The sequence below is a fragment of the Vigna umbellata genome, chromosome 8 (genome assembly GCF_029865625.1).
Source record: "Vigna umbellata cultivar VRB3 chromosome 8, Vumbellata_1.0, whole genome shotgun sequence".
Classification (NCBI taxonomy): Eukaryota; Viridiplantae; Streptophyta; class Magnoliopsida; order Fabales; family Fabaceae; genus Vigna; species Vigna umbellata.
This window is the reverse complement of record NC_142172.1, coordinates 46797507-46811148: the sequence shown is the minus strand read 5'-3', so window position 1 is coordinate 46811148 and position 13642 is coordinate 46797507. Positions and strand designations below refer to the sequence as shown.

The window sequence follows — 13642 nt, the reverse complement described above, 5'->3', positions numbered from 1 at the left end:
ATAATTATTGAAGTAAAGAAATCTTTGTACAATATAATATCAAATACTTAATTCATCAACTAAACAACAATTTACATATCCTTGATCACAACTTATATAAGTTTCGTATTTTCATAAATTTTAAATAATTAGACCACATTATAGACATGCATCTCACTTCATTGAAAACTTACTGCATCTCATCAATCAACATGCTTTTTATATCAATTTATTTTTAAATACCACCATTTATCACTATAAAAATATTAAATCTCATATATATATATATATATATATATATATATATATATATACATATATATTTATGATATTTAATGTATTGTAAAAAATATTATAATTTTTCGAAGCATGGTAAAAAAGTTATAAGATTGCCTTCTCGTAAATATAGATAAAAATACAAATTAATATAATATATTAAAGTTTTATGCAATGTACTTTTGTTTTGTAATGTATATTTAAATTCTAGAATTTTTTTTAGAAATTTTGATAATAATGAGTATTTCAGAACATAGTATGTAAAAAACATAAATACCAATTATATAGAGCATGAGGTTGACTAGCATAGTACAAAATTCATTGGGATTATTTAAGATCTCAAAACGCATTAGATTTCGAAATTTCTTATTTTTATAAATCCAAACTATTTTGTCTCTCTTTCAATCACAATAATATTAATATATATATATATATATATATATATATATATATATATATATTCTTAATTTCCTAGATAGTATAAATTGGTATATTTTATTTTTCTTATTTTTTTCCTATGAATACAGTGATACTTCTTAAACTGACTTATGTTTAAGCAACAATATTCATCAATATTAATTTATTATTCGGAGTTTAAGGTCTGGAGGTTAACATTGATATTCATATTAGTTTTTGTCATAGTTTAAGATTTGGAGGTTAACCTAGATATTCCTGTTAATTTTTTTTTATTATGTCTTATAGAATCCTAGACAACTGGTATGATTACATGATTCAGAAGTTACATACAATACACCATATGTGTAATATGTGAAAATTACATGACTAGTTTTGTATTGTTTAGTATAACATACACAGTTGTTTGATTAAACAACATTTTAGTTTTAAAAAAATTAAGTGTCACACTTGTATAACTAAAATTAAGAAACAAATATATTAAAAAATTACAAAAAAAATTTCATTGGTAAATTACCTGTGAATTCATCTCAAACCTCACCTAAACATGTTTGACTCAGCGTAAACAAGATTCAATTTAACTTATATTTAGAAAGAATAATATTTTTTTCTAATTCAACTGAACTTGAATCAATTTGGTTCTAACAGTTTTAAACCTAATTTTACACTCCTACTTTGACCATTCAACTTTTGTCTCTGAAATTTTAACTAATTAAATTTTTTTATATTTGACATTTTAATCAGATATTTGCATATTTCAGTCTTATCGTCTCTAGCTACACAAATTTACCACTATAAATTGAAAGTACATTGGAGGAGTAAAACCATGATGTATTATATTACATTTAATATGAATTGATTTTTTTTTTCAATACATACACTTTGGTACAAGAAGAGACAGCTGGACGGAGGATCAAACTTCCGGCATAGATATCACACCCCAACTGAGCTACAAGCTCTTAGGCTATGAATAAATTATTTACCCCACGTTCATACTGTACATGTTACATACATAATACATGTACGAACCACAGAAGTGAAATATGTTAGAATTGGGAAAAAAGAATTGAATTATTCAGGCAAAATGGGAAGCCTGGTAATACTGGTGCCATTGCCGCTGCCATCAGTAGAAGCTGAGGTTGTTTTCTTGCGGGCAACAGAAGTAGTAGATTTGGAGGGTTTATTGGTATTTATCCTCAAGGGAAGAATCTGCAACCTGGGGTTCTGTTCTGTACCTGACTTTTCAGCAGCCAACTGATAACTTTGCACCAGTTCAAGCTGAAGGGCAATAATTTCAGAACGTCTAGGAAGAAGTTCCACAGCCTCTCCACCAGGAATCACAATGTACTCTATTGCAAGTCGGACCTCCTGCCAGAAAAAAAGTAAAAGAATTTTAAAAAGTGACAACATGAAAGAGGTTAATATATAATACTGTAGGCTTTCTCTTGTTTAAATGGATGTAATGTAATTGGGAAATGGTCTTCTAAGAATGAACCCAGACACCAATAGAGAAACAAGTAATAGCATAGATGGTCCCCAGGAAGGGATCTATTTCCCATTTGAATAAACTAATTCAATTGCTAAGTGCATCTTCTTTCAGAAACCAGGATTCGAAAGCAATTGCAAGACTACAATAGACAGCACATGTTTTAATTGCAAAACAGAAAATGGAACATGAAGTGGAGCAATCAGATACTAACTAAATAGTTGTGAAGGGTGTGTACCTCCAAGGCATCAATCTCTTCCAGAGATGGTTTTCGTTTCGGCTCATCATCCTCAATTTCAATATCCAAGCAGTCATTTAATGACTTATTTGTTGTACGGCCAAAGGATTCTAGCCCAAGGATCATTCGTACTGCCTTGACCATTTGAGCCATGGTATTGGACTGAAAGAAATAAAAGTTCGTTACAAGACAGGAGATTTACACTGAAGGAAAAACTAAAGAAGCAGCAAGTGGGCACCTTGATAACAAATACTGGCACATGATGGAACTTTGCTACGCCACGGATCCATGGGTTCTGTCGTATCTCAGAACCGGTCGCTAGAATTGCATCAGCAGTTCCAATGTCATCAGTCACATCTATTACATCTTCAAGCCCCATTACCTTTGATACTTGTAATAGATCAGCTTCAAGAATCTGAATTCATTCAACGAGAAAGACATTGCCCATTCAAATTGTGATAAAGTTCCCAATCACTCAAGACCTTAACAAGCGCATGCAACCTCAGACAATTTACCTTATGAGTATAAACTTGCATTGGTGAACTTCTCTTCATCACAGGTCCACGAGTACTCCATTTTGTGGACCAAGTGCGTGCATGGTCTTTATCACCCTTACCAGTTTCACTTTCAGAACTTGTGATATTATTGTCAGTTAAACCAGATGTTTCCTTAAGATTTTCTTCAGGCACTGGAGCATAGTTTTCCAAATCCTTGGCATAATCATCCCATTGACGGACTTCAAACAATGGAGGTTTGCCTGTAATAAAAGAGATTTTCGAATTACACTTCAATTTAATCAACTGTTCAAATATTGTGTCAATTAATCATGACTGAAATACTTCATTACAGAAGGTGAGGAATACCTGCCAAAATGGCATCCACAGTTGCATCTAATCTATGATGAACACGGCATTCTGTTTTAGATATCATCTCAACAGCGCATGAAAACGTTGGGGGTCCTTTCCTTTCAAGAATTGTCTTCTGCACTTTCCTCTTCCTGGCTTCCTCATCCCCAAGGGTAACGCTCTATTCAAACAAATCTTCAATAAATATTAGAAATGTGGGAAAACACTACACATTCCATTTGCACATGGCTCTGAAATTTTAAGATCAATTAGCTCTTTGAAAGAAGAAGCGGGCCAGAAAGGTTGAATGTATTTAATTAGTCATTATTCATATAAATCATAAAAGTGAAAAGAAAATGAAAAGTGCAACTTCGCACCTCTATGCCACCAACAAGAATCTGTAAATAAGGATTTTTTATTATGTTTTCAATGGTCATTCCATGTGCGGTTCCAACCAATTGAACTCCTCTTTGAGCAATGGTACTGGCTGCCAATGCTTCAAGCTCCGTTCCAATTTCATCAATTATAATGGTTTCAGGCATGTGATTTTCAACTGCTTCAATCATAACCTGAATAAAATACATATAAACGGTGTCACAGACGATCGTAAATGATTAGATGTCTTCCAAATAAGATGCAGTAAAGTACAACAAAAGAATGAGATTTGTACAAACATTATGCTGAAGATTCACATTTGGAACTTGCATCCGTCTGGCTCTGCCTATTCCTGCATGAGGAACATCTCCATCCCCTCCAATTTCATTAGATGTATCCACTATTACAACACGCTTCCTGAACTCATCTGCCAGCATTCTAGCAGTCTCTCTGCGCACAAAAATAACTTTCTAATTTTAGATCCTTAACTTGTTAAGGAAAACTAGTTACTTGTTAGTAAGATCCTAATTTTTGTCAATCACTTTAAATGTATTACTCTACCAAACTGAATCCATCTTAGGCGTGACTTTTAAAGTAGATATTTATAGAAAGAATGATGTATCGTACAAACAATGATTGACCAGATGGCAATGTATTTCTTTACCAGTGACATACATTCTGATTAAATTCCAACTTTATTAGCCTAAATAATAATAGACTCAGCAAGACTAGCTAATGTGTAAAGATACATAAAAAGTGTACCTAATCAAAGTTGTTTTACCGACGCCAGGAGGTCCAATCACCAAGATAGAACCTCCATCTTCAACCAAATCACGTATGATTCCAGCACTACCACTCACAGCGCGACCCACCCGACAAGTAAGCCCAATGATTTGCATTTTCCGATTCCGAATGGCACTTATCCGATGCAACGACCTATCAATACCCGACCGGTTGTCATCAGAAAACTCACCAACCTAAACAACCCATCGCAATTACACATCAGTCATCACAACCAAGTGATGTGACCAAGCCAAGCGACTGACACCATAAAAACAATAACAAATCGTTATTTGTTGGAAACATTACCTTGGAAATGGCGTGGCGCAAATCTTCGTGCTCGATGGGTTGTTCGGAGATAACCCAATCGCCGGAGGGAAACCTGGCAAGAGGTTTTCTCCCCAAATCCATGACGACCTCTATGAGGCCTCCAATTTCGCGGTGGCGATAGAGCTCCCTTCGCATCTTCAGAGGGAGAAGTTCGAGGAAGAGGCTGAGGTCCTCCGGGCGGGAGGTGGAGGGCGAGGAGCCGTATAAGCGGTCGGAGGAGGGGCGACGAATCTCCGGCGAAGCCGTACATCGGAGACGGGTTGGTCGTCGACGGAGAGGGGATATGAAGTGGGAGTTTCTGAGGTAAGCGAGGGCAGAGGTTGGCACGTGAGGGTGGTAGTGGAGATCTATAAGGAGCACGTGCGAATTCAGCGCCCTCATTATTATTATGTGTTGTGTTGAATGTGCAGTGGTTATGTTATTATGGAGGGAAAGGTGAATGAGAAGAGAGAAAGAAGAATAAAGAAGAGAAGATTCTATGGTATCTTCTTTTATTGTAGAGTTTGTGAGATTTTGTTTTCCACAGTGTTGTGTTGAGAGACGTTAACGGTTTTTGGTCAGAGGCTGCTCACCACACATTGCACTATACGCATTGTTTGCCTTCACGCACCTTCAACCAAACCAACCACGGACTTTTCTTTTTCTTATTTTCGCCTTCCTCAATAATCACCAACAAAAATCTCAACTAAAACATTAAGAGAAAATAAGTTTTCATATAATTTTGTTCAGTGTTCATGTGTAGAAGGTTGTACCAATGGTTGACTGTTGTATTTAGTTTGTTATTTATGATCAGATGCTTTGTCTTTTGTTTTATTTGATCATGCTCAAAGGGTTCTTGAATTTACTACTATACGCATAAATTATTATAATCTAGTGCTTAAATTTTAAGTATAATGTGACGACGCTGAAAATCTATAAATATCATTAAGTTGGTGGTGTATGGGTGCTCATGATTACGATTACGATAGGGTTGCTTTAGATTTAATATTCCTTAGGGCAAGGAATGAGATTCCCTCCACTCAACAAATTAACAAATCATATACACCAAAACTCAGTTCCCAAGCTTTATCTTTTATATACTAAAAACTTAATACAGTATTAATATAAAAAAAAATATTTTAAGCTTATAGCAAAATATATATATATATATATATATATATATATATGGGTTTGTTAACGCGCTTACGCCTGTTTTTCAGTTGGTACATTTTAGCAATGTGTACCGGATTTTAGTAAACAAAAATACCCTTATATATCATGGATTCTAAGTTTTAAGGTTAAGGGTATTTTTATAATTTTCATTCTCAAAACTTAAAAAAAAAAAAAAAAGAAACCCCCAAACCCTCTCTCATTCCTCTCAATCCTTTCTCTTTCATCTCTCTCACTCCAACCTTTTCTCTGTCATTCCTACTGTAGCCCCAATTGAAAAAATCAGAAACACTTGCCTTTAAACAATTTGTCTTGGTAAAGAGTTGAGTCATTGACATATTCACCTTCAGGCAAAGGTTCATTCAAGATCTCATCAATTTCACCATCTTCACTAATTTCTCTAATTTCATCATCTGCATATGTTGAATCATCATCTCTAAAAAAACCCTCCAGGCCAATTACCAATTCTTTCGGATGTCATTATGCTTATGAAAATTAGATGAAATTATATACGACAAAAATTATAAAATGAAAACTCATTATAAAGTCATTTTTTGTAAGAAATTATTTAGCGACGAGTGTTTCTGATTTTTTCCAGGCCAATTACCAATTCCTTTGATGTCATTATGCTTGTGAAAATGAGATAAAATTAGATGAGACAAAAATTATAAAATAAAAACTCAAGTATTTCTGATTTTTTCCAGGTCAATTACCAATTTCTTTATGCTTGTGAAAATTAGATAAAATTAGATAAGACAAAAATTATAAGATCAAAACTCATTATAAAATCATTTTTTTGTAAGATTGTTTAACGGCAAGTGTTTCTGATTTTTTCAATTGGGGCTACAGTAGGGTGTTTCTGATCTTTTCAATTGGGGCTACAGAGAAAATATTGGAGTGAGAAAGATGAAAGAGAAAGAGTTGAGAGAAATGAGAGAGGTGAGTAAGGGTTTGAGGGTTTCTTTTTTTTTTTAGTTTTGAGAATGAAAATTATTAAAATACCCTTAACCTTAAAACTTAGAATCCATGGTATATAAGGATATTTTTGTCTACTAAAACCCGATACACATTGCTAAAATGTACCAACTGAAAAACAGGCGTACGCGCCAACAAACCCACATATATATATATATATATACACAAAGTTTGTTAACTTATGTAACTTCTTAAAAAGTACTAAACTTTTAATTAACAAAAATATCTTCGTTCTAAACTTTAAAATTAAGAATATTTAAATAATTTTTTATTTTTTTTAAATTAAAAATAAAAATTATTAAAATACTTCTATACTTAAAGTATATCTTTTTTTATTAATAAAATTCTTTTTATCAACTAAAATTTGGTATACTTTAATAAATTATATAAGTTATCCCTGTATATAAATACAAACCCCTGTATATAAATACAAATCATATTTCGGATGCAATCTCTTGCAACCAATCCCATTTCCTCTGTAGCAATTATGTTTAGCTTTTTCTGAAATTATATTAAATCACATCTATTTTCTCTCTAATTCTAAAATTAACATTCAGCTCCTTTATTCTTTAAAAAAATATATCAAAATTGAAGGACTTTTTTAAATGGAAATTAATACCCTTTTTCATGATAAAATAAGGGAGAAAATGTTAATTTATTAAAAACATAAAAAAACATTCAATAAAGTATAAGAGTGAAGAATATTTATTTTAAATGTAAACAAAATCAGTATAATAAGTTTGCAAACGTAATTTCGTCTTAAATTTAATAACTTTATAATTTATAACTATTTATGCATGCATGGGATCATATCACAAAATTACCCATTCATTTTGAAGTTATAATGATTCAATAGCAATATTGTTAAATAAACTACACCGAGCATTGTCCTAGTAAAATTATTCATAGAATAATGAGTCATAGTTTTCTTGTTCAACTATGATTGAATCAATAATTGTAAAATACTTGCTTAATATTATGTAATAAACCAAAAAACTATACAAAACTTAAATCATCTAAATTCTAAATATAAAAAACATCTTATTCTACAAGATAACAAAATAATCGAGCAATAATACATTCCCAAGTCCCATAACTTTTCATTTTAAAAATGTTCAAAATAAATTAATTTTCTGCCATTAATTTTTCCTAAATTTAGTTAACTCTGTAATTCATGTGGATGATCTAACCAATTATCGATTCAATAAATCAAATTGAGCAGTTCGATTCTTTTTCATTTCTTTATAAATTGTAAAATGTCAAATCTTAAATACATGTGTACACTTTCACATGGAGGAACACAGCTTTACAAAGCTTAATTCTGTCACAAACGAGAAAATATTGCTTCTGGTCTAACATTGGTTGGGTGGCATACCGGAAAAAAAAAATCACTTTTATGAACATTATTTTTTTTTATATGAACATTTTTTTAAACGGTAGGAGGCTAGAGATCATGACACCCAATTGAACAGCAAGAATTTTAATTTTGGGGTGGGGCAGTTAACTGGAATTTTAAACTTGCTATAGTTGAATTATCAGGCTCAAGTATGACTAGTACAATGGTACATGACGCTTTAGGAGGGAACAATGCTAAACTAAAGATTAGTTGTGAGAGACAAAAAAAAACATGCGATATCAAGTTACAGCACTTGGGGAGCGAGGGTTCTACCCATTTTTATATGAACTTTGAAAGGAAAGATTATTGTACATATCAAGTTCACTCAAATTGAGACCTACCAGTTTCACTTTGACCAATTGCTCCAGTGACGGAAAAGCTTTTTCATCCCCTCTACACAAGCAATGACAAAAAGATCACCCCGGGAGCATTAATTCAACAGTGTCAACATCATACGCATACAAGCAATCTTCGTTTTCCTCCCCAACTTAACCCCAAAAACAAAAAAACGTGTTCTTTTATAATATTCCTCAAGCATTGGAAATTAGCACATGGATTTAATTGATGGAGCAAAGAGTACAACGAGAGAATATGCAAAGGCACGGCTTATCTAGAAAGAACAATCTACTCAAGTTGACAACATGTTGAATTTGGCTCTGGTTCTACAGTGGTAAGAGAATGAAATCTACGACCCAGGAGGATTAGACACGAAGCTGAGGTCTTCTGGCAACCAGTTCCAATCATTATAACAAACATGTTTTCAATCATGTCTAGTAAAATGCACAAAGAATAATCACTAACCAATAGCACAGCCCTTCATGATTCCACAGGAGAAAGGTATGATTGAATTCCAAAAACAATAAAAAGAATTCCGCCGGAGAGTGCAACCTGCAAATTATTGAGTACAACATTAAGATGACATAGACACTCGGCTTACCGCTCTACACCACAATTGGACACTACATCGCAAAAAGTGTTCTAATGGCTAGTAGTTATGCTGTACTATTTTTGTTCACATGTTGCACTTGTATCCACTTCATTATTCCATCAATTCTTATATACTCTTTTTCCTTGGTAGTCTGAAACTAATTTTAAATTATTTAAACTTGAGGTATGAGGACGATTTAAGATACGAAATACTGAATTTAAAATAAGTTCACAAAAAAAAATCAAGGTGAGGAAAAGAGATTGACACGAGCAGTAAAAATAAAAAGGATTATAAATTGTTACAATTTTTTCAGATATCCGAGAAGCTAAACTCTTCCCTCCAACAACAGCAGCAGAGGTGCACAGCGCTTGTCCCCTGTGAAAAAACAATTAACAATTATACTCCTCCCATTCAAAATTGCAGGACTTTAAGATTGTCACATATCCTAGCTTACATATTTATGCCTCCTAACAAACACTACGCGTTTGCAAGGGAAGTAAACATGTACGCAGAATTACAGCAACAAATCATTGAAATAAAATGTGCCATCACGACAACCCAAGGATAAGTAGCCAAAGATTCGAGGAAATAAGCTGATTCCAAAATAAAGAAAGAAAAATTACAAGCCAAAACTTACAGAATCCCCCCGAGAACAACACCAAATGGATTCTCATCTGCAGCCAAACCTATGGTAGCCAGCTGAACAAGAAAAAAGAGTTATGCTTATTGAAGTGATTAAGCAGTCTCCATTCTCCAATAAAGGAGCTTATTCAGTATACTAACCTGGCTCTTGTCACCCCATTCACCAAAAAAAGTGATAGAAAATGCCTGCATAATAGGGATGATAAAGGGAATCAAATTTAACCTAGTTCGGTGTTCAATTGCAGAATGTATAAGGATGCTACGATTAATAGTTTATCACCCAGTTCAGTTTTCAACAACATACTGTACAGAGGTACCACCATTAATATTGTATTACCTGTAGAAAGATAGGAGAGAAAAACTGAGATAAAAATGACCGCTGCTGCTTTTTAGCGACATCATCAACCTGGGAAATGAGGCATGGTATATACAATATCAGAACAACAAATGTATAGCATTTGAGAATTCTGTTTTATTTTAATATCATAATCAACAAGAGACTGGCAATAAGTTGCATAAATTAAGTCCTTAAAACAGGAGTCATCCAAATTTCAAATTTTGCTGTTGAAACTTTGCCTGCAAGATGTTATGTGCCTTACCTCATCTGATATTGAACATTTATAAAGCAATTCATTCAAAATCAATTCATTAAGAGCCTCTTTCCTGGATTATGTAGTAATAGTTGAAAATTCAAACTTCCAAGTATCTATCAACCACTTGATAATCATAAGAGTTATAAAGTAAATAAAATATATTCTATTAAATAAATACATTGGGGGTAGCTTACTCGGGATTTATGAATGTAGTTTGTAACCTCCTATGAGCTCTTTTTTAGCTTATTTTCGTGAAGTAGTAAAAATAAGTTTTTTTTGGCTTGTATCAGTAAGCTTCAGAGGCAAACTTATGAATATGCTCTCTATTAGACAATATCTTATTGCATAAATGTTCAACTGTGATATGATCATGCATGCCTTAAAATCAAAAGGGAATGACATGAGAGACAGAAAATAAGGAAATGGAAATTTTATAAAACAGATATTATCTTACCTTTTTGCTATTTTTTGCAGCTCCATTGTTAGCCTTCCAATCTTTATCCTAATAACAGTACAAGCGTGCTATCAAGAAGACAATAAAAAGTCAACCTAAAATAAGAAACCAAAAATAGAGGTAAAATTATTAACCAATTTAGCTTCAACTTCAGCCAATTCTTCAGCATCCCTGTCCATCAAATAAAATCATTAAGCACAAGTCAAGATTCAAGCTTATTGTGAATAGAAAAGGGTGAGCAAGTTGATGTGATGGACAGATAATAATCACCCTTGTTCAAATAATGCATCTTTCAAGGACCAAAGCCCAAACCCCAAGAATAACAATGTAGTAATGTGATGAGTCCAAGTACGGGAAATCTGCAGAATTATATGAAGATCACTAAAGGCAGAAATCAAGGAAGAAGAGTAATTTAGCCAAACATGAGTTAGATAACACCCGTCTATTTGCCAAATATCTATTCTCAATACATTCAATATATTAATCAATGGACTGATACCATGGCACATCCTAAGAAATCTATAGGAATAAAAAAACAGTGATTGGAATTGTAAAGCGAGACCAGAAACAAAGAATACTCACCAGATTAGGAGCAGCCCAGCCAACAAGAGCAGACAGAATGGTCATCACCTAGTATTTTCAAAATTAACACAGAATCATGAAACTCAAAAAGGAGGAAGAATAAAAGACCTATATCATACAATAGACAAATTATCTAACCATCAAAAAAGATAATACAGTGCAGTAAAAAATAAAGGAGAAAGGAGAAAAGAAGCTTACAATCAAAGATGATAAGCAACCTGATAAGACTAGACGTCGTGGGTGCCTCATAGCCAATATCTTGGATAAGCATCATAATATGAAACAGTCAGAGTCCTAATTAATTTCTAGTAGCAAAATTAGAAAAACAATTATAAAGGTCCTTTCTTCTCTGTGTGGAACTATGCAACGAGATAACAAATAAATAACACTAGTCATCTCTTCAAACACACTACACAAAACATGGCTCCCACGTGAGTTTGCCAGCCAGAGCAGTGAAGAATGTTTTACTCAAATCCAATTAACGGCGGAAACAACCGAATACATATTTGCATATTCACAAATACTCTAAAAAAAGATAATAACAATAAACAGAAAAGATTATATGTCAGTTGGTCCAGTCCAGAACACCACTCCAGTAGTCAAGACACGCTGGCTCTCATAAACCAACCAATTAATCCGGTGCAGCCGATAACAAGATCTACAGACGAATAGAAAAATGTAGAACAGGGCTAAAAATACTTCATTAAAAAGGTAGAAACTAACCGCAGCAGCAAAAAATGTTTTGTCGCCGATCTCCGATAGAATAGTCATGGCCAAGGACTTCGTGAAACCCTAATGAAAGAGAAAAACACAAAGAATAGGATTAATGTTGATGAAATCGAAAATTGAGAGAAGAGAACATTGTATGAAAATAGAAAGGGAAAACACCTGAACGATTGAACTCATGTTGGCCGAGCTAAGAAGAAGGACTCAGAGAGAATTGAAGACTGTGTTGTGTTGTGTAGTTGGTTGAAGTGAAAGTCGCCTGAAACGGAAGGTAGAAGGAAGGTGACAAAAGCTCAGAGTGACATGTGCGCGTGTGAGTGCGTTCCCTTTAAAAAAAAATGTATTTTTTTGCACAGCATGGAATTCAATTCCCTTCTATCTTGATAAAAAAAGAAAATAACCATAGATGCTTCTCTTTTTACATTTTTCTATTTCTAAAGACTGCGTTTTGTTTAAGTTTTGATTCTGTTCAAAAGATGCCTTTTACTTCAAAATTATAACATTTTAAAAATAATTGGAAGGTTTTTGTTTTAAGAAATTAAATTGGGTGTTTTCTTTTAAAGACAATATATAAATTGATTTACTGTTACAAAATCAATTTTTCTATTTCTACAGACTGCGTTTTATTTAAGTTTCTACTGTGTTCAAAAAATGCCTTTTACTTCAAAATTATAACAATTTTAGAATGAGTGGAAAGTTTTTTTTTTAAAAGAAATTAAAATGGGTGTTTTGTTTTAAACAAAATATATAAATTCATTTTAGTGTTACAAAATCTTGAAAAGTTGTTTCCATTGTTCTCATGGAGAATAGTTTCTATCATTATAAAAAATAGAAAAAGAAGGGTTTAAGTAAGTTTGTTTTGTGGCGAGCAATAAATCGCTATAATAAAAACAAATAAATGCATCCCACGAACTATTTTTCAGTGGCACGTGGTTGCAACGAGGCATTTTAACAACTTAAAAAAAATAATTTTGTCCTTTCTCTTTTGTGATTTGTTGTTCAGAACAAATAAATCAATGAATATGTTACTGTGTGTTATTTGTACTGAGAACACTGATAGAACAATAAGAAAGAACAATGTGAAAGACAATATCATTTAAGATTTGATTATTGCATTCTGATATAAATTATAATAACAACTTTTTTATTTGCGTAAACTGGAAATTCCACTTCCTGCTTGTATCCCGTATTTATCAGCTAACCTTAGTTTATTTTTCTACCATCTGTCTGCTACAAAATACCTCTTGGTTTCAAGGGATTGTATTTAGAGAGTCGAAAATATATTGTAAAAAGTCTTTTTCCACTATTATCCTTTAATCTCTTTTTTTTATGTTCACATCTTTTACAAAATGACATTGTGATATGTATAAAAGATTATCCATTTATCTGAGTTAAAGATTTTGTTCAAGATACAATTAATACAAAAAGTAAAATCAAATATTATTTAATCTAGTTTATTATGTTTTTCTCGACT

The 13642-nt window shown here is 32.7% G+C and overlaps 2 protein-coding genes across 3 annotated transcripts; both read right to left on the bottom strand.

Annotated features, from left to right (window-relative positions):
- Positions 1-1479: 1479 nt before the first annotated feature.
- On the bottom strand, positions 1480-5213 carry SPD1 (P-loop containing nucleoside triphosphate hydrolases superfamily protein). The gene is made up of 9 exons (XM_047319868.2): positions 4703-5213; positions 4376-4590; positions 3913-4063; positions 3616-3807; positions 3257-3419; positions 2909-3150; positions 2632-2808; positions 2394-2555; positions 1480-2037 (listed from the first exon to the last, which is right to left on the bottom strand). The coding sequence occupies exons 1-9, from the start codon at positions 5102-5104 to the stop codon at positions 1741-1743; spliced, it is 2001 nt and encodes a 666-aa protein (XP_047175824.2). The 5' UTR covers positions 5105-5213; the 3' UTR covers positions 1480-1740.
- A 3139-nt stretch (positions 5214-8352) lies between these two features.
- Positions 8353-12491, bottom strand: LOC124843195 (GDT1-like protein 4). 2 transcript variants are annotated; one of them, XM_047319859.2, is made up of 13 exons: positions 12331-12491; positions 12166-12234; positions 11641-11700; positions 11443-11490; positions 11131-11219; positions 10995-11031; positions 10861-10908; positions 10151-10219; positions 9955-9999; positions 9809-9870; positions 9474-9546; positions 9045-9131; positions 8353-8636 (listed from the first exon to the last, which is right to left on the bottom strand). In XM_047319859.2, exons 1-12 carry the CDS (start codon positions 12346-12348, stop codon positions 9060-9062), a joined length of 690 nt encoding a protein of 229 aa, XP_047175815.1. In that variant the 5' UTR covers positions 12349-12491; the 3' UTR covers positions 8353-8636; positions 9045-9059. The 2 variants fall into 2 exon arrangements, with proteins under 2 accessions (XP_047175815.1, XP_087951742.1); XM_088095616.1 differs by lacking the exon at positions 8353-8636 and adding an exon at positions 8649-8963.
- Between the last annotated feature and the right edge of the window lie 1151 nt (positions 12492-13642).